The following is a 25,240-nucleotide window of genomic DNA, read 5'->3' as shown; positions in this document are numbered from 1 at the left end:
TGCCACATGTGCCAGATGAGCTGTGGTGGTGTAATCATATTCAACATTATTGCGAATGAACCGTCGTAATATGTGTGTCTGAATGACATTGAGCATTTTGTTGGCATTGTGAAGAGCTCCTCGTGCAAGGAATCGACTGATATACCATCAGGCTGCCAGGGCTCTGGCAATCCTGGAACCCGGCTGTGGCCCGTGAAAAGATTCATGCTTGTGTGCTTTGGTACCTTCCTGCATTTTAGTCATTATACATTAAGAAGTTTGCGTTGTGTTTGAAGAATGTATTTGAACAATCCATCTGCAAGGTGAGCATTCTTTAGTCCACTTTTAAAACGATATTCAAATTGCTCCAATCTTGACTTATCAGCAGACAGGATGGGTGTACAGGTATAATAGTTGTTATGATCTGGCATGCAAATTCTGTGGATCTTTCAGATGTGGAAATGAAGAACTCATGTGGATAAATGTGGATAGCCCTTTTCTTTTTGCTCCTGTGTGTGTGGGCCACAAGTTTTTGAACTGGTAATTACTCTCAACTTTATGTTGCTGCACACATTTGTTTGCTGACAATCTGTGTGTCAGGCATTGGTTTTGGCTTGTCTTCTTGTGTGGACTTGAATAATTTTTTGTAATGATGCCAGACTGCAAAAATACATGTCCAGTGTAGCAGCAATGTGGCTGCAATGAGTTCAAGGCACATATGCTGTCAGCACAGGCTTTCAGAGTTTGGTGCAAGGTTACCATCAACTTAAGCACGAAGAAAACTAATTTTTCAAGGCATTATTTTGTTGCTTAGATAATTTCTGGCTAAAATGCTTGATAAACATGTTTCTCACAAAAATAGTTCAAAATCAATGTCATTCAGCCTGGCCTGAGTATGGCACGCAAGAGAGAGGTTCAGTGTTCCAATACCAGACACAGATGCCATAATGTGTCACCTGGGCAGCAGTGAGTAGTTTTTTCAGACTGGCATCTGATTATCTGTTTGACAATAATTTGGCTACTGAAATGCAACACCTGATTAGCTATTAATTAGATTACTGATGATTCAAGTGGTAACATATTCATGTTTTATTTCGCACATCTTAAAAATGCCCAGATTGGTTTCATATGGGTATGGAAGCAGACTTGCCGAACAGCTTGCTGGTGGATGAACTTGGGAGTGGCCTGGTCAAGTGTAGAAACAAGTGAAGTCTTGTTTAGCCAGGGCAGACTTGATTTCTATAAAATATGACGTGATACTAGTTAAGAATCAAGTCACTGCTATCTTCAAATTGTATTTTCAATTCTGGGCTTTTGTGCTGGTAAAAGTGCACATTCACATTGTAAACCATCGTGACTGTAATGAAGTCATTTGGATTAGATGTAAGTCTGAATCCATGCCTTTTAAGCAGTTAAAATTTACTGAAGAGGGTATCATGTTGTAAATCAAGAGTTGAATGCACCTCCTGCTCTGTATGGTATGTTAGGGGAGAATTAAACAAAAGTCTGCCAAACAAGGTTGTGCTTGACTTAAGTAAAATCCTATTATGCCTTATCAAAATTATTTTTAATGGAGATTTGTGGATACCGGCTGGCTGCGATAGCATTCATGCCCCTAAATTAATGATTTTAGCCAGCATTTGACATGACCTGAAATATTAGAAGCCAAGTAAATCAAGGTCCAACCAAACCACATAAGCATTAATATTAAAGCAAGAAAGATCTGATACAACCTTAGTGACATTGGTTTTATTGATTTGTAGGCTTGTAAGATTGTTCATTAAGGTTGCTCAACTATGATGTCTGAATGTGCTGATTTCACCTTTCAGTGATGAGGCTTTGAGCGAGTTGGCCCGCTTCCTGAAGGTTGAGGCCAGACAAGATGTGAAGGCTGCTGCTCTGCAGCATGTTCTTGGTATGTGATGATCATGATGTACCATTAACAGTGCTATTATCTGGGATGAGATCTTTACCACATTGAACAGTACAACTTTGCTTCAAATGGTGATGTGGTTTAATGTGTTTATTTCCTATGTGACAACAGTTTTATAGGGGATGGTTTGCTGTTGTGCTAAGCACATCACAAATAATGGTGGTCTTAAATCTAGAATCCATGTTTCTTGCATGAGCTCCACAGGATTATGGCAAGTTTGGATTTGTTACGACCTTCAGCTCTCACTGAAGGCCGACTCCAGATGTATCAGCGGCAAGACATATCCATGTGTATCAGTGACCAGGCATATCTCGACCCACCTGTCCATACAGACTGGTCCTGTGTCACATCTGAGGCCCGCCGTGTCTGGCGTCCTCCCTCCGCCACAGACCGCGCCTGTAGCGTTGGTCGCTGCTCGCTCGCCTGGGCGGTGGCGCCCCGCGTGACCCCCGCCCCCCCCCCCCCCCACCACAGACACCTCCTGTACCGTCGGTTCCGCTTGCTCGCTCCGGCGGCGGCGCTCCACGTGACCCCTCCCCCCCCCCTCCACCACAGGCACCTCGTGTACCGTCCCGTACCGGTGGCCGCTCGCTCAGCTCGGCGGCGGCGCCCCGTGTAACCCCACCCCCTTCCACCACAGACCCCTCCTGTACCGTCGATGGCCGCCCGCCCGCCTCGGCAGCGGCGCTCCACGTGACCCGCCCCTCCCCGGCAGGTCTGACCGGCTCGGACGCCGGCTGCCGGCAGCTGATGGCCGCGCCCGAACTGCTGTCGGCGACTGAAGCAGCTGATGGCCGACGAGGCGTCGGCGGCGGCCAGCCGGGACGCGAGTCTGGCGCTGCTCAGCCTGTCGGGCCGGGCGGCGGCCGCGCAGCCGCTGCTGGCGGCGCCCGGGCCCGACACGGCCGCGCTGCTGCTGCGGCTGGCGGCGCGGCCCGACAGCGCACTGGCCGACCCCTGCTGCATGACGCTGTCGAACCTTAGCCGCGCGCCGGCGCCGTGCCGCGAGCTGTGGCGCCGCCTGGAGGAGGGCCCTGTCACCGTGGACGACCTGGTGACGGCCCTCTGCCAGCGCGACTACAACACGGCCGGGTGTCACCTGAACTACCTGGGGCCGCTGCTGTCCAACCTCACCCAGCTGCCCGAGGCCCGCCGGTACGGCCGCCGCCGAGCCTCGGGCGCCGACGGCGCGGCGCTCGTAGCGGCGTGTGTGCCCATGTCCGGCCACGCTGACACGCGGGTGCTGGAGTGCCCAAGGGTGCTGGGGCTTGTGCTCATGGTCCTACTTCCGCGTGTTGTCACTGCTGTTTGTTATGAACCGCCCGGTGCGCACCGAGCAGGAGAAGCCATTGTCGGTCATTCAGCCCCTGTCAGCCATTCAGCCACTGTCAGTCATTCAGCCACTGTCAGCCATTGTCTGTCATTCTGTCAGCGGGTAACCTACGAACTACGATGGCGTATTATGCCAGCGCCCGACGTCGGCGCGCCCTAAAACTTCAGCCGTCATAAATGTGTCAGTGTCGCCATGCTGCCTGACAAAGTACAGAGCTCTCCATTTGGTTGTTTCGGCGTCTGACCTTACCCGTGGAGTACAGCCTTTGGCACCATTCTGTTGACAGGTACATGCTGAGCAGGGATCGAGTGCTGTTTCAGCGCCTGTTGCCCTTCACAGAGTACAAGGAGTCACTGGTGCGGCGAGGAGGCGTCGTCGGCGCCATCAAGAACTGCTGCTTCGAAACAGGCATGTATCGTGCGGATAGAACGCGAGCCAGGCACGGCTCTGCCGCGCCGAATGATGAACGGTCCGGCCAGGCGACGTTGACTGGCGTCGCCGTGCCGTTGCCGTGCTTGCCGCGTCGGAGGTGAAGGCTAACATCCACGTGTTATGATGCGGATGATGTATGCTGCATGTGATGTCTCGGTGGCGTTGTGCCATGCTCAATTATTTTTGTATGATTGTACGCTGCCCCTATCTCGGAGTTCGCCGCTTAACCACATCAGCAGATATATGGCTGTGTTTGGTCCGTGCCGTCTGTCGGCCCGACGTCAGCGGCGACTCTGCCGCCGCAGAGAGCCACCTGTGGCTGCTGGGTGACGAGGTGGACCTGCTGCCGCGGCTGCTGCTGCCGCTGACCGGCCCGGAGCCGTACGACGACGAGGACATGGAACAGCTGCCCGTCGACTTGCAGTACATGGACGAGAGCAAGACGCGGGAGCCCGACGTCGACATACGCCGCATCCTCCTCGAGGCCATGACACAGGTGCGCGTTGATGTGAAGCCACCTGACCTGACCTGACCTCACTTCACTTAATTTCACCTCACCTCACCCCACCTCACCTCATCTCATCTCATCTCATCTCATCTCACCTCATATCACCTCACCTCACCTCACCTCACCTCACCTCACCTCACCTCACCTCACCTCACCTCACCTCACCTCACCTCACCTCACCTCACCTCACCTCATCTCACCTCACCTCACCTCACCTCACCTCACCCGAGCCGGTGCTCCGATGGCCGCCTGCCCCGGCTAGAGCTCTCCCGACGCCGGCTCTCTGGCGCCTCGGTGCACACACCGAGCGGAGGTCTCGCAGCACCCCCCCCCCCCCCCCCCCCTAAGAACCGTGCGGTATCGCGACGTGCGAGGCCATGCTGGCTGGCACTGTTCCCAGAGAAACGCCCGCTGGGCGGGTGTTCGTGACGTCGATGTTGGTGAGCGCCAGTGTGCATACATGTCGTAGACACCCCTGAGACCCAAGCTGAATAATTCGGGGTGAGGGACAGAAAAGCCCGGTGGGATCTCTGCTAATAGGGGAAGCATGGGAACAAGGCCGCTGAGCCGGAAAGATGGGACAGAAGTGAAACGAATAAACTGTATTCGTTTCACTTCTTCGTATAAGGAAGGTAGCAGCTTACGCTGCTCGGACGCGGATGGTGTCATGCCATCTACAATGGCCGTATCGGGCGATGAGGGGACTAAGGAAATACACACAGAATGACAGTGGGGCAAATGGTGGGAGAATGTTACATGTGCTCTGCAGGCGTCGCTGCTTCCTGTGCGTCGTCTCGTCCCCCTTTGTCCCGTCGCATGACGCGTTTGTTAGTTCATCGCTCTATCGCCGGGTGTGGCGTGCCGTTCACGTCTGATGCATACCGCCGGCCAGTAGCCTTATTATCCACGGATTGTTGCTATGATTTTTTATTCTGACATTCTTTGCTGGCCTGTTTTCACGTTTTATTTTTGTTTAGAATTCTGCCAATATCTATCTGCTCTCCATATATTTCTGCTGTCCTTGTATCGGTGGGTTCTGTTTCCCTCCATGTTCCTTCACATACCATGCACATTTATACCCACACATTTCTCACGACTTTGCGCTGGGAAGTATGACGCCATTGAAAGCTTCCCGATGTGAACTCTTGCGCCTACAAGTGTCCAACACCGACACTTGTTTACACGCGTCATCCGCCCGGCTTGGACAGCTGCGCACGGCTGGGTACCGTCTGAACACTTGCATCCACGGTAGCACCGATCAGCTGCGCGAGCCAGTCGGAGGCCCAAGCTGCACACATCGGCTCTCGGGCGCGTCCGACAACGGTGTCCTCAAAGTGTCGCGACCGAACGTGTTTTAACCGGGATTCGAACCCGGGCGCCCACGTGGGAGTCCAAGGCGCCAACCACTCGGCGACCGCGCCCCCGAGCGGTGCTGGGTGACGCGTCGCACTCACCGACGGCCTCGCTGGCAGCTGTGCGCGACGACAGACTCGCGCGAGCTGGTCAGGGGCAAGGGTGCCTACCTGATCCTGCGCGAGTACCACAAGTGGGAGACGGACGAGGAGGCGCTGCGGCTCTGCGAGGAGCTGGTCAACATCCTCATCAAGTAAGGGACGCGGCAGACCACGTGGGCGCTAGTGCCAGCTCGCCAGGCGTTTGGTGATGCTGGTTTGATAGTGAACGCGTCTGGATAGTGCAGGGAATGTGAGAGTGATCGCCGCTTGGACGTGCCTGGCCGTGGTGAGCGGGGTGTTTTGCGCAGTGGGCTTCAAGCTGGCGTCGGCGGAGCTGCGCCGCGCCGCTTCTGATTCGCTGTCTCTGACCGGTGTTCCGGTGGGCCCCGTGTTGCCGCGTCTGGTTCGCTGTCTCTGACGGGTGTTCCGGTGGACCCCGTGAGGCCGCGTCTGTTTCACTGTCTCTGACGGGTGTTCCGTTGGGCCCCGCGGCGCCGCGTCTGCCTCACTGTCTCTGACGGGTGTTCCGGTGGGCCCCGTGTTGCCCCGTCTGCTTCGCTGTCTCTGACGGGTGTTCCGGTGGACCCCGTGGCGCCGCTTCTGCTTCACTGTCTCTGACGGGTGTTCCGGTGGGCCCCGAGACTCCGCGTCTGTTTTACTGTCTGACGGGTGTTCCGTTGGACCCCGTGGCGCCGCGTCCGTTTCACTGTCTCTGACGGGTGTTGCGGTGGGCCCCGTGTTGCCCCGTCTGCTTCGCTGTCTCTGACGGATGTTCCGGTGGACCCCGTGTTTCCGTGTCTGCTTCGCTGTCTCTGACTGGTGTTCCGTTGGACCCCGTGTTACCCCGTCTGCTTTGATGTCTCTGACGGGTGTTCCGGTGGACCCCGTGTTTCCGCGTCTGCTTCGCTGGCTCTGACTGGTGTTCCGGTGGATCCCGTGTTGCCGCGTCTGCTTCGCTGTCTCTGACGGGTGTTCCGGTGGACCCGGTGGCGCGGATCACAAGACGCGATGCCGCGCCGCGTCGGACCGTGCCGGTCGGTCTGCGCTGGTTAAGGCAATGGCCAGCCGTGGTACTAAATCTATTTGGCCCGACACCCGAGGTCCCGTCGCGATTGGGATAATGGCCCAAGGATTTGCCGCCCGATGTGACGACCTGATCACGTCGGCGTCACGGAAGGCTACTCGTCGCTTCGTCAGGGTGGCGGCAGGTTAAGAAATCGGTGTCACGTCTGCAACGGGACGCAATTGTAACGTGTTCGTCCTTGTTAAAGTGAGTCTCGTATCTGAGTGCTATCAGCAGAGGACAAAGCGTGCTTGGGCAGCATACCCCGGGCGTTTTTACAGCATGTGTTATTGTTTTAAAGAGGTCGGGGTATCATGATTTGGTCAAGACAAGATTCATTGCATCATATCTCGTATGACGTCACACCAAACTGTTAACCAGGCAGCAGCGGCGGCTGGCGGCCATACCGGTGTCCGTTGGCGTTGTTATTCCTGATCATGTGGCACATGTCTTTCTGCACAGTCCGGCATGCAAAAACCTGACTGGCAAATCGCATTCAAGGCCATTTTCTCGTAATGCATAGCAATCTGGCTTTCTCAGTTTAAACTACGTTTTTCACACAAAGGCGAAAGACTTCCCGTAATCCCGTACTTATTGATGATAAATGTAGGCTGATGCTCCAGATGCGCCACTGACAAGGCGAGAATGACTGCAATATGATTTGCTATGGCTGTGAAGACATGGCCTGCCGGGATTTGAGCGTACACAGTCGTCCTAGTTTAGTGAAGGTGCAGTCCAGTGATAACGGTACATGGGACGACCAGGACCCGTCATGGTCTGGTATGCGAACGTCACTGGTCCGGCCGCCGGGCCTGCTGGTACCGCTTCAGCGCAGTCTATTGGCTGACGGTCGACGTCCTGTGGTGTTTGTGTCGCTCCGCAGCCCGTGACTGGATTGCTCTTGTGATTTGCTCGACTGATCGGCGGTCCGTGGCCGGTGTTGTCCCGTGTTCTGCTGTCATTGTCAGTGCGGCTGCCGACAGGACGGAGCCCGAGATCGGCGTGGACAACCTCAAGGCGGTGGACATCCCCAGCGACGTGGCCGCCCGGCTGGACCAGGTCACGTGACCACACAGGCCGCACGGACGCCTTCTTTTCAATATATTTACAACAACTTGGACTTGTGCTGTACATGAAAATGAAAGGCTCGGACAAACCATGAATGAAACGATTTTGATTCGTTTTCACGTGCGCCGCCGGCTGGACGCCTGCGGCGTACAGAGCCGCACCGCGGCAGACAGCAGGCGGCGGCGCGCCGCCGGCCGCTGGCGCCTCCCCCTATGTACACGGCGCGCCGGCGGCCAGGCGGACGCCACACAACTCAGGGACGCGCGCGCGCGAACCGACGGTGCTTTTGGCACGGCGGGACCACAACAAACAAGAACGCGACGTCGAAAGAAGCTCTCAGATCCGGCGGCCGGGCGACGCGCTCGCGGGAGCGCGAGCGGACGCCGCGGCCCGGGCGGCGCACCAGACAGGTCGGACCGCGCGCAGAACAAATGCAGCCGCGCAAAGCCGGTGCGGAGAACAATTGCGGTCGCGGGATGCCGGCGCGGGGACGCGATGAGAATGTTATGAACACAAAACGACACAAAATGGCTCATGAGATGCAAAAGGCATTGTCCTCAGAATAGAAGCATGCATTGTTCGCGAGCGGCATCCGAAATGTACAGCAGTCAACACTGACCTATCAACATCTCTTTATATCAAATAAATCAAATATTGTACTCTCCGTAAGGTAGTCAACAAAAGAAGGAAAATATCCGATCCAATTAATTTAAATAAAACAAACACATTACGCTTACTTATAAATATTTGGACCAAATGGATCCACAACACTGATAGGTTTCTCTCTCTCTCCCACCCTTTCACTCACGTATTCTTCGCACTCGCGACGACATCCGCGCATACGCTCGCTCGCACTGTCACGCTCTCTCCTATCTCTCCGTCTGCCGCGCGCGCGCACAAGTCTCAAACACTTGTATGGACACGTTTGTTTTCACTGCCGGCGGCGGCGGCGGCAGCGGCCGGCGGGCGGACTGGCAATACTGCAGTCTGGGGCCTGCCGCGGGCCGGCTATTGCATGAAGCCGCCGTAGTCGGGTTGGTCGCCCTCTTTCTCGAACCGCTTGGCCTCCTCTTGCATGCTCTCCTTGATTTTGAGTATCGCCGCCGACTCGTTCGAGTCCTGCCGACACAGGGGGAGTTGTGAGCGGCGGACGTGCGGGCTACGAGGGTCGGCCGCACCGGCGGCGACAGGGCCCCGCGCCGCTCGCAGCGCAGCGCGCACGCCGTGACGACCAGGCAGCCAGGCCGCATCAGAGGCGCTGCAAGAGGAGTGCTGGTGAGTGTCCAGACACGTGGAGGCGGTCCGTCACCTAACCCGGGTGTGTCATGTTTGTTGGGGCGCGGCAGATCATGACGCGTGGCCGGCTCCCGGGGCAGCTGGCATCCGCGCTGACGGAGGGGCCGGCGGGTCGGCTCTCGTGCCGCCGCCCTAGCCCTGCGGGCATCCGCGGCGACGGCAGGACCCCGCCCAGTCTAGGCCACGTCCTCGGCAGCGTTGTGAGGCTCCGCCAACGGCAGGACGGTACGGGCGGCTCCCGGGTAAGAATGTGAGAAGCACTTCAACAAGGCATCAACCCCGAAACTTGATCGCGAGCTATTTTAAATCAGGGGTATGCTTTTATGCCAACCAACTTTCGATTTTGTGTATTTTGTAGGCCTTGCCGGCTTTGCTACAGCCGTTGTGCCAACTTGATGGTCAAGCACCGCGCCAGTAGAAGCTGAGATAGCATGCAACGACATTCACTGCGCTCTCATACTCGGACGCTATGAAGTGCCGCCGCCGGCACGCTTCCGAAAAGTCAAACTAGTGCTCGATATTTTTACCCTCCAAACCACGCATCCGACTGAGACCAGAACGTTCACGGCCGGGTGCGACGACACTACTGGCTTGTCGTGCCCCTTGAAGAATGCAGCTCCGTGGCCACACATCGCCGGCATTTTAAACGGCATCCTCTGCCGGCCGTTCCCGTAACTCATGTCCTCGATCGTTTGCATACGATGTCGCTCGTTGCCTCGTCGGATAATGTATTCTAAGTCCTCTCACATTCATCGGGAATGAATCGGTCGCTTCACTCCCTGGATCATACCAGCGACTGAACAGCAGACGGGATCGCTTAGCGTGTCCCAGACGCATAGTTAACAGGACACGGGCAGCGGTCAAACAGGCCCCGAGTATCGGCAAGCAGGCCGGAGATAGCACTGCGCAAATGTGACCTGCGTTAACTGATAACGAGTCCGCTGCAGATTCAAGGTGGTGTATCTTGAACATCAGCATACACCTCAGCGGGCTTTAAGTCTTTGTCTGGTCGTCACATGATAGCAGCGGGAAATAATTACGCCAGCAATCGATCAGGCTGAGACGATGACAAAACGTACCATTTGGCAATGCGCCCGAGGCAAATCTTGTCACTGGTTGCATGTCTGCGACCATCCCTCAGCTCTCCGATACAATGCGTGCTCTTTCTGTTGCGCTACCAGCGAGTTCCACGGGGCTTCGAGGTAGGGGCGATGCCGACGCTCGGCGCCGCACGGCGGCCGCCCCCAGCGCCATCTACCGCGGAGCCTGCCCCGTCTACCGAGTCGCGCGCTCACCCGCTCCACTCTCCGGCCCCGATAAAGGCAACAACAACGCCCGTGTTGTGTATTTGATGGAAACCATTCTCGGTCAGTGAGTACCACAGTCAAAACAGCAGAGCGCAGCCGAGCACTGGAGTGGCGGGCGGCTCCCTCGTCGCGCCCGGGGCGGGCGGGGAGTTCAGGTCGTGCCCGCGGGCGGGGTGGTCGGAGGTGCCTCTCTCTCGGCGCGCTCGGGGCCCGGTAAAGCGTCCGCTCGCCGCGCCAGCCGCAGCCGGCACGAACACCGCGCGGTCCTCACCGGCCCGGCGCCACGCTGGCCGGCCGTCCGACACGTGCCCTCTCTCTCTCTCCCTCTGTCTGCGGCCGCGCGCCGGCCGACATGCAGCGTCGCGTCCGTGCGTCCCTCTCTCTCCCGGTCTCGGCATGCAGTGTCTCCGGCCGGCGCCGCTCGCCGCGTCACTCCCAGGAGCCGTGCCGCGCCGGCGACCACTGCCAGGGCCGGAGTCGCGCCGGCCGGCCGGCCGGCGAGTCCGGCTCACTCACATTGCTCTCGGGCGGTCCGGCGTAGTTGGCGATGCTGTACTCCTGCAGGGCGCCGTTGTTGCCGTCGTCGCGTGGCGTGCCCGGCCCGTTGGCCGGCGAGCTCTTCATGCCGTCCATCTCGCCGTTCATCACGGGCGGGTGCGGACCGTCCGGCATACTCGTCATCGGGTACTCCTGCCGGCCGGCACGCACACGCCGCTCACGGGCTGGTCGGGACGCGCGCGAGCGCAACGCAGGCTACGGGTGCAGCGGCCCCGTCACCATCCGATCCCCGTAACATCAGTGTCAAGCACTGGTGGCAGCTATGGTTATGGTCATGTGTTTTGTGTCAGGCATATTCACCGCACCATTGACGTCAGGAGCAAAACCGTGCGTTGCGTTGTCGCCCAATGGGATGTACCGAGTTTTCGCGCCGTTAAAACGCGAACCAAGCCAAATCAGACATGGCAGAGCCCAACTGAGCAAGCCTCTCCTGGCACCACCTAGCTGCTGCCAGAATTTTGCAGCAATCTACAATTGCAATTTGCAGCAATCGGTCCCTTACAATTTTAAAGCAATGTAATGACAAAGCCGTGCCGATGTTTGGTTTCTCTGTCACCTAACTCAAATCACGTTAGTTCCTTCGACATGAGAAAATGCAACGGACGATCCATATGAGCACAAACCACCCCGACGTTCGGTTCCTTCGTAACCCGGGCCGAATCGTATCATACCCTCCACAAGGATTGACGAGGATAAATGAAGAGCTTAAAGGGAATTTTTCACGTAGATATTGAAGCAACCATTATATATGATGAAATAAGCTCACTGCTAACTCTTGGTATAGTTTATAGTAGAAACTCTGCTTTAGGCAATGCAAGTTCTGTTCAGTAGATATGCTCTTCAACACGCCATTGTTTAATTGCGGCATCGTACCTTGCAAAACATTGCTTGCGAACCAATTGACGGCCGTTATATCTGGCAACCATGCTCCCGAACGCCGAACTGAACGACTCGACAATCATATTTTTATAAGCCTTGATCGCCGCATGGATAACGGAACGGCATGATTTTAAAGACGTTATTATGACACATTGAATGCCAGAATGACCTTGACATGGTCTCCCGAAATAGTCTGCGCAGCTCGGCGGGCGTGTAGCCCAGAAACTCGAGGGCTTTAGGTCTTAATAAGGGCAGGGCTGTACGCTGCACCGAATGATCTTCAAGATGGCTATTACAGTGCAAATCCCTATACAAATGTAGAACACTCCCTTTAACTGGGGCGATGCTCGCCGGAGCCAGGCCGGATGTGGCGACGCTGACAGCCGCTGCCGGCGGGTAAGACTGATGACTGAACAGTCAGCAGGTCCATCCCGGCATATCCCACCTCCCGCTCCCCGCCAGGATGAGAGACAGGCGCCGCCGTACAGCCTCAGCAGCCCAGTGCGTCGTAAAGCCCCAGTGGCGACGACAACGCTTCTCAAAGAATTGACGCCTGCCATTAACTGCATTGAAAGGACAGGTCTTACAGGAATTACGATAAACCGCCGAACTTCATTCACCCTGGTTTGCGCAGCTGCACAGATGTTTAACCAACGTGACGCGCGCGCCTTCCTTTACACTATCGCGTGAAAATACATCAAATGGTGCATTCGACCAAGTCAGAATAGCGGGGCGAGGTCGGCATACACAGAAGCCATGCCTGGTAATGCAGACAGGAGCAATTCAGGGCAATGGATGGCTCGTGAGAAGCTGATAACAATCTCCATATAGCGGAATGGAATCAAGAAGGCGCTGGCAGCGCAGAGTTAGATCCCGCAACACCGACACTAAATAGCACCGGGTGGGTTGGAGCCAAGTCGGCAGTGTAAAGATCTTCGCCGCACAATGACAGGGTGTCAGTCGCCCACGTCGCTTACGCCCATGCAAACGACGAAACTGATATGTTCATGCGATATGTAGGCGAAGCAATGATGCGGGCAACGTTCTTTAAACCCGCTTCTGCCCTGTTTTGCGAGACAAGCTATAGCAATGGTAACACGCGTGAGATATGTGGGTGCATGCATTATGGCCAGAGAACGAGCGGTTGTGTTGAACATGGCAAGGAATCCACTCTGCAATTGTGCAAGCAGCAAATAATTACAATATCCGAACCAATTTCGCGTTCATAGTTCAGTGATTTTCAAAAAGCATCAGTATGAGCGCTCTCGATTTTCAGTAATTCTATCTGAAAGACATGAAACATTTTGCCAGGGATGCCGTCCACGATTTTGGATCGCCACATTTATATCTCGTTCAAAGGAACGAAAATAAATCAATTAGATGACTCAGCTGGAGTTTGCAACAGTACTTCGATCCTTCAGATATTACTGTCAGCATGAAACGCTATCTGCAGAAGAAAAACTGGCATGTTTCGAATTCCATCGTTGCACATCTCCCCTGACATTACTCAGTTTTCATGGGAAAACCTGACCATCATTCCCTTAACTATGCGCGCTGCAATCAGAAACCAGCACTAAACTGGGACCCCAACATTGCCCACCAAATTTCCCGGACAGAACGGGTGTTATCTTGTCGCTTTGATCGGCGTACATCCAGTGTCCACAGATTACCACGCCATTTTGGCATTAAGGTTGGGGATCACAATGACGTCTGCGCAGTCAACCCCTCCACAGACCGATGGCCCTGCCGCACATATCCGCTTATCTATTACGGGGCCCGATCACCAATCCGGAGGCACGTTATTCCGCGCGCACGTGCACGGCCCGTTTCTGCTCCAGCCTCCTGACCATACTCCGGGCCCCACACCATTACAAAGATCCAACCATAGAAGATATGTAAGAGACGGAGCTTTGGGCTTACGCAGTGACAAAACATCTTGCCACTCGTGATGTTTCCCGTCATTGGGCTTTTGGCTCAACAGTTTCCCAAGCTCTTACGGCGGTATCCCATAATCAAAGTGGGATAGGTATTCCTCATCGTCTGAAATGGTACGCTGGTGCGTATATCATTTAATAAATGCTTCACTCATTAACGGATGCTCGAAGAACAGCGCAACAAAAACTTATAACCCCAAATCTGCACCTTTTTATGCTGCACACTACGGCTGAAGGCAGGGCAGGATTTCAGTAAAGGGAACGACATGCAAATCGTGACCAGAACCATTCTTGGAGATACATTTTTGCGCGCGCGTTTTTACACAAAATCGGGTAACTTCTGATGCTTTTCGGATACGCTCTATGCCACGTCACTTCGATGCGTTATTTCTCATTTTTCCCTAGATATCTGAGCTAAAAAGCTTTCCACACCAAAGCCGAATTGGAGGCCAGTTTTAAGTACTCCAATCACAAGGCAGATCTCATTCCCATACAAATTATCACGTAAGCTACATGTTATCGATTGCCGAACGTTAAACCGTGAAATCTGAATAAATCAAACCGTTTCGGTCTGGAACGCGTTTCTTAATTCACCACACAAACCGATGCAAACCACAGCGGGGTTGAACAGTGTCTCTCAGCCGGACGAGATGAACGAGGAGCATTTATCCTCTGTTGAACACCGTGGCCCAGTCGTAAAAATGGCATCATCGTGCCGTTTGCGGTGTCCAGCACTTCGATCGCGTGACGGTTCTGGACAGTTGCATACCGTAAGTGGGAGAGATATCAATTACCCAACCGTCAGCGTCTTTGCACCCGGTGATGCTTCGCGTCGGCATCGTCGCCGGTGACAGCGACAGTCTGAGGACGTGGCGTGAGCCGGGGGTAGGCCGGAACCGTTCGCAAGAGCCCGGCACGGACGACGGCAGCGGTCCGCGCCGTCCGTACCTCGGCACACCCACACCGGCGCGCGCCGGCCGCGTACTCACGCCGTGCATGGAGGGCGCGCCGCCGGGCACGGGCTTCATCATGCCGTACATGGGGTCGCCGGCCGGGCCGTGGTCTTGTGGGCTGGGCATGATGGGCGTGCCGGGCCCGGGCGGTACCCCCGGCGGCACCTGCGCAGCGGGGGCGGGGGGAGCCGTCAGCCAGCGCACCACCACCACAGCGGCGGCCACGCAGCCGACCAACACACATCGGCCGGCTCATGCCACGCAAACCACGCGTAACCGCACGCGCTGCACACGTGGTAACGGCATCGTACGCGGGACTGTGGCGCGAACAACGCCGCGGAGGCTGCAACGGACCTTCGTTCAAGCATGACTGACGTGACATATGATATGACACATGACATGACATGATATGACATGACATATCAGGGAAACATGTACCCTAGAAGGCTACGCTCATTGTGTGCCTCCCCGCCTCCCTTTTTCATGCCGCGTTTTGCTCGGCTGCAGTACCGCGTCTTTGCACAAGCGCACACCGCCCATATAACCGGCACCGATACCGCCCTCCGCACGCGCCACGCATCGGCACACCTGGCGGCAGACGGCCGGGCGGGCGGCACTGGACACCGCCGCCGGCCGAAGCGGCGCGGCGAGCGGCCGGTACTCACCGACGAGCCGTGCGGCCAGTGGGGTCTGTGGGGCGCGCCGGGACCAGCCATCGACATCGGCACCTGGCCGGGGCCCGGCCCCAGCGCGTTCGGTGGCGGGCCCCGCATGCCCGGCGGACCGTACGCCTGCATGCCCGGACCCATCGGACCCATGCCCGGGCCCATCGGGCCCCGCGGGCCCACCATGCGAGGTCCCATACCCGGTGGACCTCCTGAAACAGAGGCGGTGTCAGCGCGCTGGCGATGGTAGCGACGAGCTCGCGCCGAAAGGCGCATGGTTTTCAGCCAGTGTTACAGCAACGTTCGACGAAGTTTGAGTCTGGATGTACCCGCAGCTGGCGTAACACCGGCAGCACCGGCGGAGAATACGGAGACGGGCACAGATAAGTGGGAGACGGACACAGATATGTGGGACTTATCGAGGTGCAGGCTGCCATTCAGTGCCACAAATGGGTGCCACAAATACCACTACGTGCATGGTACAAACAGACCAAATCTCGAAAAGACAGGGTGTGCAAATACAAGGACACAACGGCAAAAAAGCTATTGGGAAAAGGCCGGCAAAATGGAGCAAGAGGGAACAAATTGCGCAAAGAAAATGCTCAGCAAAGCTATTTAAGCAGCACAACACTGCAAGTCACGCCCAAAATGTGAAAGGCGAACTTGTTAATCGGAGCCAAATAACCAGCGTCAAAACATGGCGCGGACCAAACGGTCCACACCGGATGCGTGGGACCGACCCGAACCACCCGCTCGAAGCCGTCTCAAACGCCCCGCACGTCCACGCCCAGACATCGCTGGTGTCCAAACCACGCTAGCTCGTGAAGCGGGCGGGAGGGGGATGTGGGAGCGTTCCCACAGTGCCGCAAGCTAGCCGGAAGCGTGCTCTGCGTGAATAGCTGCCCGGAGCCGGTCAGGACGGGAGTGCCAGCGCCCGTGCCCTGTTCGATACCGGTGGGCGGGCCACGCGACACCCCCGCCCGTGGTGGCGACGACTCGGGGCTTTTTGGCGGTGTAACTGTCCGGCTGGATGTTGCCCGCATCTAGCGCGTTACGTGGAGAAGCCGGGCCGGCCCCGCGTACCGAACAGGACCCTGGGTCAGCCGGACAGGGGCGGCTGGCGGACGCCCGGCTCGCCACACGGCGTTACGAGGCACACAGACGGACAAACGCACACACACCCACACACAGGCAGGCGCGGGGCAGGGGGACGGCGGCGAGCCAGCGCCAACTCCAGCCTACCTTGCCAACCTAAATACTCGCCGTCTCCGCCTACGGACAGAGGGGAAGCACGCATTAAAGTCAGCCGGGCACGGACGTCCACAGGCGCGGCGGGCGACCGTCTGACCGGCCGGCACACAGTCCTGCCCGCTCCCTCCCCGGCCCCGGCCCCGCGCGCCCCGGCCGCCCACGCTCACCTGGCCGCGTCGGGTCCATACTGGAGGGCATCATCGGCTGGCCCGGCGGCTGAAAGGAGAGCGGCGGCGTCAGTCTTACGGTGTCACACTTACGGCGACACACGCTGGCGGCGCGGGGCGGCGGCGATGCGTGGCGCACATGTGGCGAGTACGGCGCCGGGACCATCGGCACCGCTGACTGACACACCGCCACAGACACCGCTGGGCACCGTTGGTCGGCAAGGCCCACGTGAAGCCTGCACCGGGCCGGATGGCGACACTGAGCCGTCGGCTAAACAACCAAGACGAGGCGCGACGCATCGGCGGGCGAACGGAAATGCTACGGCGGTCGTGCGGCCCAGTCCGGCCGAGCCCCGGAGCACGAGGCCTCGCCTACGAGCCGCGCGCCGTCGCACCACTCACCCCGTTAAACTCCGCCATGTTGCCGGGCATTCTCACACCCGGCCGGGGCCCGCCAGGAAACCGAGGAGACATGTACTGCAAGCACAAGGAAACGGCCGTCATCGATACGGTTACCCTGCCGGCCGCAGCAACACACAGGACACACACATACACACAAACACACAAGGCGGTGCCTCGCTTTCTGCCAACAGAATGTCAAGAGCTGGCCAGTCGCTTGGCGAGTCTTCCCAGATTGGACAACGTGGCTGGCGACGGCAGGCCGTCGCAGATCCCGACTAACCCAGCTGACGCAACGGCGAGACCGGCAACTGTGGCCGAACCGCGACAGCTGCCGTGGCGGCTGCTGCAAACGATCTCTTACCCTTATGCAACACTGCCGTCCATAGTCAAAAAGGCGAAGTGCAATTTACCCTGATGGTGTGCAAGCCTTCTGCCTTTAGACAGCGTATAAGTTGGCAGCCATGTACCAGGAGCCCCAAAATATCCCAGGACTCCATTTACAGGGAACCCTGTGACATTCTACATATACCGTAGGTATCCTAGCACATTTCTATTGGTTGAAACTTAGTTGGTAGGCATGGATCAATATGAGTACTTGCGTCTCCGAACTTTTCCAGTAAATTCGAAGCATCGCAATGCACAACTTCATCACTTATCTAGCCAACCCACCGCTCTCTTCTCTTTCAGTACACCCCCTACCGACTCACGTCCCCCCCCCCCCCCCCATAACCTCTGCGATGCCCAGCGACGACCCGGCACCGCCGTCGTGCCATCCGCGTCCGACCGGCGTCGGCGGCGTCGGGCGGCCGCCTCCGGCCGGCCGGCCGGCCAGCCACGCCGCTGGCGCCGGAGCCGGAGCCGTACCTGTGACGCGATCATGGTGCCGTGCGGCACCGGCTGGCCGGGCGGCGCGTGCGGTGACGACTGTGACGACGGGTGAGACTGCGGCGACGGCCGCATGTTGGAGTTCTGCAACAGCGACGCACAGGTACGGCGCGTCAGGAGACGCACGAGGCGGCCGGCACGAGAGCTCGTCGCCAGCGTCGCCGGAGCGGGGTGTGTGCGGTAACAAACGCCGCTTCGCAGGGCGCCCCGCTGTCTGCCGCTCGCAGCGGTCATCAGCTGGCTGATTAGGCTGGTGCATGGCTGCCCCTCCCCAGGCGGAACCGCTGTGGTGTTAATTGTTACAGCCCCAGCCCCGTGCAACGATGATGCGCGTGGTGGTTCCTACAACACGCAAGCACCTGCGCCATCTATGCACCGACAGCCCAACTAACAACACCGAGAGCGCCGTGGCGCACCTCTGCCGCCTACCGGCCGGGCGGAGAAGCAAATTACCTATCGACGACGGCGCGGCCGGCCGTTCCGCGGCATCAGTGAACGCCTACTACGATTGACGACCTCGCGAGTACGCGCGGTCAGCGGGCCGGCCGGCCGGCGCGCCCCGGCCGGCGCCGCGGCGGGCCCAGCCGGGCACCGGCCGCACTCACCGGGAAGAAACCGGGAGGCATGGCACCCTGCAGCTCGCCGGGCGGCATCTGACCCAGTGGCGACGGCGCCGCGCCCGCGCTCTGCAACACACGCACACGCGCCTGTCACAGGCGGCAGGCTGGCCACGCTGCAGCTGAGCCTGTCCGGAATACGGGGACAGACGTGCAACGATAATCCACACAGTCAAACGCAAGCACACAAACCGACTGCCGCAGGGATGATCGGACCTCCACCGTCGTGCAGCACCGCCATACACGCCGTCATCTCTCGGCAACTTGAACACGCAGGCCGACGCCATGCTGCATCACCGATGTACGACACACCGTCCACAAGCCGCAAAACCAAACATCAAACAACCACCCTCAACACACCGCAACATATATTCGCTGGCTCTGGCGCCATGCAGAGCACTGTTGCATGGTGCTCTAAAGGCAGAGAAAGTTGCTCCAATCTACCGGCGTGAAGCGTCGCCATCAGCCTGCATATTGCGTAGAAGAAATAGCGATCCTCCAAACGAGCTGGCCAGTTCATTTTGGCACTCGACTTACAAATCCCAGAAAGGGTACTCTACACCATGGTGTCCCGCCACCAAGTCAGCATGGGTTCTCCGCACGTCGGCGCCGCTGGCGGAGGTGCCCAGCAAGACATATGTCCGGCGTAACGCCGCGCCGGCCTGACAGGAGGCGCCTCGTCCCACCCCACCCCGGCTCGGGCCGCGGGTCGATCTGGAGCCGTACCGTGGGCCGGACCCCGCCGATGCGACCCGCACTAATCCTGCCCGGAATAGACCGGAGTCGGGGCATCTCCAACAGCGGAGGACCCGGACAACAGCATCAGGGGAGGTACGAGACATACTCCCTCAGCGCCGACGTGGACCGACTCTGCCGGCCGTCAGCGGAGGAGCCGGACAACAGCATCAGGGGAGGTACGGGACATACTCCCTCAGCGCCGGCGTGGACCGACTCTGCCGGCCATCAGCGGAGGAGCCGGACAACAGCACCAGGGGAAGTACGGGACATACCCCCCTCAGCGCCGGCGTGGACCGACTCTGCCGGCCATCAACGGAGGAGCAGGACAACAGCATCAGGGGAGGTACGGGACATATCTCGTCAGCGCCGAAGTGGACTAACTCTGCCAATCATATATATCCCATAGACCCAGAAATGTCGAGCTTCTTCTGATCGGCGCTGTAATGCTTTCGCCAACAAATTTTGTAAGCAAGGAGGGCCCTCAGTTCTAATACTTCGGACACTATGCACGGCATTTTTGGCAGTGCAGCAATCTGCTTTCACGGCGCTGAAAATCAAGTCCATATCGACTAGCAACTAACATCACCAAGATTTCGCTTCGACGGCAAAGAGCATTTCTCTTATATCCTGACGTGAGCGTGGAAACGTCTTCCTCGACTTCCATCAGCCTTTTGAAGTGTCAAACCACATCTAATGTGCATGTGGGTACAAAAGTTTTCCCCCCACACACCCATGCCAAAACGTACAGAAAGATGGAAAGTTGCTGTGACACATCGGGGCACATCGCGACCATTGGCGTTGCCGTGGCGACGCGCTGCCACCGCTCCCCTGTTCTGCTGGCCACCTGGAGCCGCGCGCCTGCAGCTGCCTGCCAGCGGCCGCCAGCCCACCGGGCCGGCCAGCCCGCCACCGGCCGGCGGGGTCGAGCCCGGCCGGCCCGTGCACCGGTCCAGCCAGGCTCGCAGCCGGAGCCGGAGCCGGAGACCAGCGGCGGAGGCGGAGGCGGAGGCGGCCACGCGCCGGTCCGTCGCTGCAGCCCGGCCTCACCCGAGCGCTGCAAGCCGGGCATGCCGAGGCGAATTGTCCCCCCCCCCCTGCCCGAGTCGGGAAATAGGGGACGGGACGGGACAGGACAGGACAGGACAGGACAGGACAGGACAGGACAGGACAGGACAGGACAGGACAGGACAGGACAGGCATGGAATGACAAAACATGACAGGACATATGACAGCACAGCGCAGGACCGGACAGCTCGGGCCAGACAAGACGGGACAGTCGCGGGCGTGCCGCACCCTCCGTCGTCACGTGACGTGCGTGCAGCTCAGTTGTTTGTCCATCCGACCGGCCGGCCGCCCGGCGCGTGACGTCACGGGTACCGGTACACATCGATTCCGCGGCGCGCGCGCCACGCCCGGCCCGAGGCGCCACGTGCCGGCCTGGGGCCGGGTCGCGAGGCGGCACGCACAGCCGCGCCCACCTCATGAGCGCCCCCCCCCCCCCCCCAAGACGCTATTGATCGGGGAGGAGGCGGAGGGCAGTCGCCGGCGGTCGGGCGGTGGCGGTCGCGCTCCCGCCGCGCGCCGCGCGCCGCGCCGGCCTTATTGACGTGCACAGGTCGATAGTGATGGGTCGGCCTCAGCGGCGGCGACCGCGGCGCCCGGTCACACGCGCGCCCCGCCGACGTGCTCACACACACACACACACACACCTGTTGCAGGGCTGCTCAGGGGCGAACCAACGCGTACCGCCCGCCCCCGGCCACCGGCCGCACGGTGCAGCCCCGGCCGCCGAGCACGAGGTTCCGTGTGTGCCGGCGTCCCCCTCCCCTCGACCTCTCGCCCCCGCCCGTGACTGCAGGGAGATGAGCGGCGAGAGGCGGTCCGCCGCGTCGCCCCTCCCGCCGCAGCTCGGGTGTTGACCCACTGCGCGCGTGGACGGAGAGCGGATGGCGCCGATCGCCGCTGGCCGGCTCCCTTGCGCCATCTATCCCGTCCAGCTGCTCCCGGCCACGACAAAGACGCCACGCTGGACAGATAGCGTTGCAACGTCGCCGTCGCGCTGGCCGCTCCGCCACGCCGGGACGCCGCCGATTTAAATGGTACCAAGCCCGCCGCCAGCAATACACGTGCAGTTTGTTAAATTTGACAGCGTTTTAAGTTGGTGGGGTCCAGCATGTGCGAGGGAAACGGAGCCGTGAAACGGATTTCCGTCGCTCATGGAGAGACGAAGAGTGCTCTGCGCTGTTGTGTCACGGTGTACCTACAGCACCACGCCAACCGTACCCTGGGCAAATCCCGATCAGCCGGGCCCAACGCAAATCTACCATTCCCACCGCACGCGATTCTCGTCCCTACCGGATTACATTGCCAGCCCCGCATCCAGGCTTTGTCCCGATCAATACGGTCGAGAATAGCTTGCGTTGGCCTCCCCAAGTCTCGGCAGCATTATTGATTTTCCAGGCTGTTCCCTATCCGGTTGTGACCACTGCCATAAAATCATAGCTTCAAAATGTACAGCGAAGCCTCTGACATCTCTACGCTCATACCAACGAATACAGTTTACATTCAACTGTCCCCAAGATTGAAAAGCACGAGGGTTACGGATAACAATTCAGTTTACGCCAACTTTTCAAGCCACCAATATGCGCAACATACGGCGCAGTCGCCAAATAGGAGTCAAAACATAGCAATGATGGGGCTGGCAGCAGGATCAGGAACATGGCCTAGCCAGGATATTCGAACACCCATAGAAGCCTGTTTTCTGGGTAAGCCATTTTTCAACAAACAGCCCATCACATCCAAGGTTACAGCATAGCGCCGTGAAAATAACGTTCCACCAAGACATCGTTCATAGTCCGCAAACGTGCCGACAAATTTGACGTCATCGAAGGCTCGGTTGCAGACTTCCAGACTAGTGTCAGTCATCCGCACCTTCCCTGCGTCGTTTCGACGGTCAGGCGGGCCATTTTGCTGGGCCGTCATTCACCACCGAGCGAGCGCCAGTCACGGACCCCCCACCGCTGCCGCACGCGGTCCGGGCACGAGGCACCCATTCAGCGGCGTGTAATCAGTTGCCGAACTCGCCACCGCCAACTTTTGCCATAAACACTGGCCGCGGGAGCCGAGTGAATGACCGCGGCGGCCAGCTGTGTCGCCGGCGCACGGCCGGCAGCCGGGGACGGCGCCCCGTCCCGACGCGCCACGCAGACAACCGCGTGACCTTGGCGGGCTTCCCTGTCGGCAGCCTTGGGCAAGGTCACCAGCGGCCTCAGTCCGCGGGAGGGGCGCGCTTAGCCCCCGACGCGTCGGCCAGTGCAGGACAGCGCCGCCGCGGTTCCCTGCCCGGTCCCCGCCGCAGCCCCGCCCGCAGTCGGGCCGGGCGGCGCGGGCGAGCCGGTGTCGCTGCGTACATCACTGCTCTCCCCCCCCCCCCCCCCCCCCCCTCCTGACCCCCGCCACCGACCACCGGTGTCCGCCCGCGACGTTTTGGCAGTTTGCCCGTTTCCTCTCCCGCGGCGAACCTATCAGCCATTTTTAGTGACGGCATTGCCCGTTGCTGAGCACCGGTGAAAGGGGACGGCTGGGCCACGACAGCACACGAGACCCACATCCGGCCACAGACGAGGCTGCCCATCGCGCAGGAGCTCGGGCAATCCCTCGCAGACGTTCATAACGACTGGGCATTGCACTCTTAAACTTGCCTATCCCTTCCCACCATAATAAGAAAGAAAAGAAAACTTCGAAGCAAACTAACCATGAGCAGTGAAAGCAAGCAAGCAAGCCTTTCTTCATCGGTGATTACCCAGATCGAATCAGCACGAATGAGACAGGTCACGGCTCACGTACACCATCCAAAAGGTCAATGCTGGTGACGATTTGGGTTTTAGGGCGCGCCGTCTGCATTGGCCATATTGGCACTAGGCCAAGCTGGGCTGCAATGGCCCATATTAGAGAACAAAGCGACCCACAACGACCATGCTAATAGCACAAAATCGCAGAAGCTAGATGCTTGGTTATATGAGCCTTTCGTATGACAAAACGTTCAACAATGGGGAAACACAGTGTTCGAATAGATCACACAATCCGTCATCTGTGCCATGTGGTCACGCGGGCTGGATGCACGCCTTACAGACCCTTGACACTTTACCGAGAAGTGAAAACGTGACATTCACAGGTACTCCACGGCCTCAGTCATACACGCAGTCCACCACACCAAACAGCACGACCACAACTGATTCACGCCTTAACCAGGCACCGCAAACTAATCCACCAAATGACCCACCGCCGAGGTAACGCCGCGAGTCGTCTGCCACCCAGTCCGGGTCACCAGTGCAGCTCACCGCGCCACCGAAGGACGCCGGGCGTGGCGCTGGCTCACCGCCGTTAAACACCCGCGGTTCCCTCCCCAGGCGCTCCACATTTCGGACCGTGCCGGGATCGGAGCGCCACACAGCTAATGTCGCTCCCGGAATAACCGACGGGCCCGCCAAGCTGATCGGGCTGACTGACAGCTCAGCTAGGGGCACGCGCCCCGCCGTACACGGTGGGATCTGCAAGCACGGGAGGATCATGGGGAGCGAGCGAAACAGCGACGAGCGCGAGGACGACGGAGACGGCACGCAACACGAAGAAAGAAGGTAGAGAAGAGGATGGATAGGGGGAGAAGAGGAGGGGGAAGCCGACGGGTGTCGGCAAACTACCACGCGTGCACGCGTGAGAACAATGCAACAGTCTGCGGTACTTACGTGGCCGATACCATTAACACCGTAACCGCCGGCGTTCACGAAACCCTGAAGAACGGACAAAACATCAGCGTTCGACAGTGGCCGTGCACGACAGAAGGCGGGCACCGGCGGGCTGGAGCAGTCGAAGGTATGGGGCAGAGCCGGCCCCAACAGCCCGGTGCGCGGCAACACAGACACGGCACGCGCAGCCGGCGCAACGTCCGATGAACTCAAACTAGAACGTCTGTCCTGGCGATGAATGCGCAGAAAAATCGGCACCAGCCGGGATTCGAGCCTAGAGAGGCCCGGACGTCACGACGGGACCGCTACAACAGATGGGCCGTACGGGGGCTGCGGACTGAAGCGGCGGGCGGCGGGAGACGCCGCATGTAGCAGCCGTCCGGACAGCCGGAGCAGCGCAACAGACGAGGACGCCGCCGACGGCTGCTGCCGCGGAGGGCATGCCAGCGGTGATGGCACTTACATAGTCGTGGAACGCCTTCGCTTCGCTTGAGTGGTCGCACGTTTCCCTCCGCTCCGGTGCCGCGCAGTACAGGTCCCAGAATACACTGTCAACAGGCAAAAACTGGTCGGCACAAACATCAGTTATGGAGCCGTTATCAGCCCGCGGATTCGCAGCACGCATCTCAGCGGGCCCATCAAACGCTTCAGTCACGACAGTCCTCGGCGTTCAATGTCGCAGCCAAAATGCAAATCGATTTCGACAACAACAATTTCTGCATTCTGCACTGGTACCGTTTGCATCGTATAAAGGGCGATTTCACACATGGTTTTCGCGGTTGCACATATGCACGCACGTTCTACGAATAACTTAAGTTAAAGCTGTACGCCATATCAATCAATAATTTGCCAGTCCCATCAGTGTACAAAAAACGACGACATATAGCACTACGAGAATGTCTGCATCGATCCGAAGCAAAACAGGATACCAAAGATGAAACCACCCCACTGCCGGCAACAACACTTTCCTAAATTGTGGATGAACCCTCGCAATGTTGTTGTTCCTTCATCTGGTATTGATGACGATCGCCCGTCTCAGCAGTACGAGGGGGGGGGGGTTATGCGCAGTCGCC

General features: G+C 58.4%; 2 protein-coding genes across 3 annotated transcripts; one reads left to right on the top strand and one right to left on the bottom strand.

Moving 5' to 3' along the window:
- Positions 1 to 312: 312 nt before the first annotated feature.
- On the top strand, positions 313 to 7,822 carry LOC119109969 (protein HGH1 homolog). The gene is made up of 8 exons (XM_037233714.1): positions 313 to 945; positions 1,809 to 1,894; positions 2,628 to 2,682; positions 2,834 to 3,067; positions 3,532 to 3,653; positions 3,983 to 4,173; positions 5,658 to 5,791; positions 7,686 to 7,822. Exons 1-8 carry the CDS (start codon positions 875 to 877, stop codon positions 7,768 to 7,770), a joined length of 978 nt encoding a protein of 325 aa, XP_037089609.1. The 5' UTR covers positions 313 to 874; the 3' UTR covers positions 7,771 to 7,822.
- LOC119110721 (single-stranded DNA-binding protein 3) lies at positions 7,789 to 24,715 on the bottom strand (the record flags this gene model as incomplete). Of its 2 annotated transcripts, XM_037234641.1 has the most annotated exon segments (11): positions 7,789 to 8,889; positions 10,890 to 11,063; positions 14,734 to 14,862; positions 15,363 to 15,574; positions 16,605 to 16,634; positions 16,781 to 16,829; positions 17,183 to 17,257; positions 18,047 to 18,151; positions 18,673 to 18,753; positions 24,168 to 24,212; positions 24,631 to 24,715. In XM_037234641.1, coding segments are annotated over 11 exon segments (1,096 nt in total), but the record flags the coding sequence as incomplete, so codon positions are not given.
- Positions 24,716 to 25,240: the final 525 nt, after the last annotated feature.

This window comes from Pollicipes pollicipes, unplaced genomic scaffold (assembly GCF_011947565.3).
Source record: "Pollicipes pollicipes isolate AB1234 unplaced genomic scaffold, Ppol_2.1 Scaffold_7231;HRSCAF=8579_pilon_pilon_pilon, whole genome shotgun sequence".
Classification (NCBI taxonomy): Eukaryota; Metazoa; Arthropoda; class Thecostraca; order Pollicipedomorpha; family Pollicipedidae; genus Pollicipes; species Pollicipes pollicipes.
The sequence above is the reverse complement of the archived record's forward strand: the minus strand, read 5'-3'. Positions and strand labels throughout refer to the sequence as shown.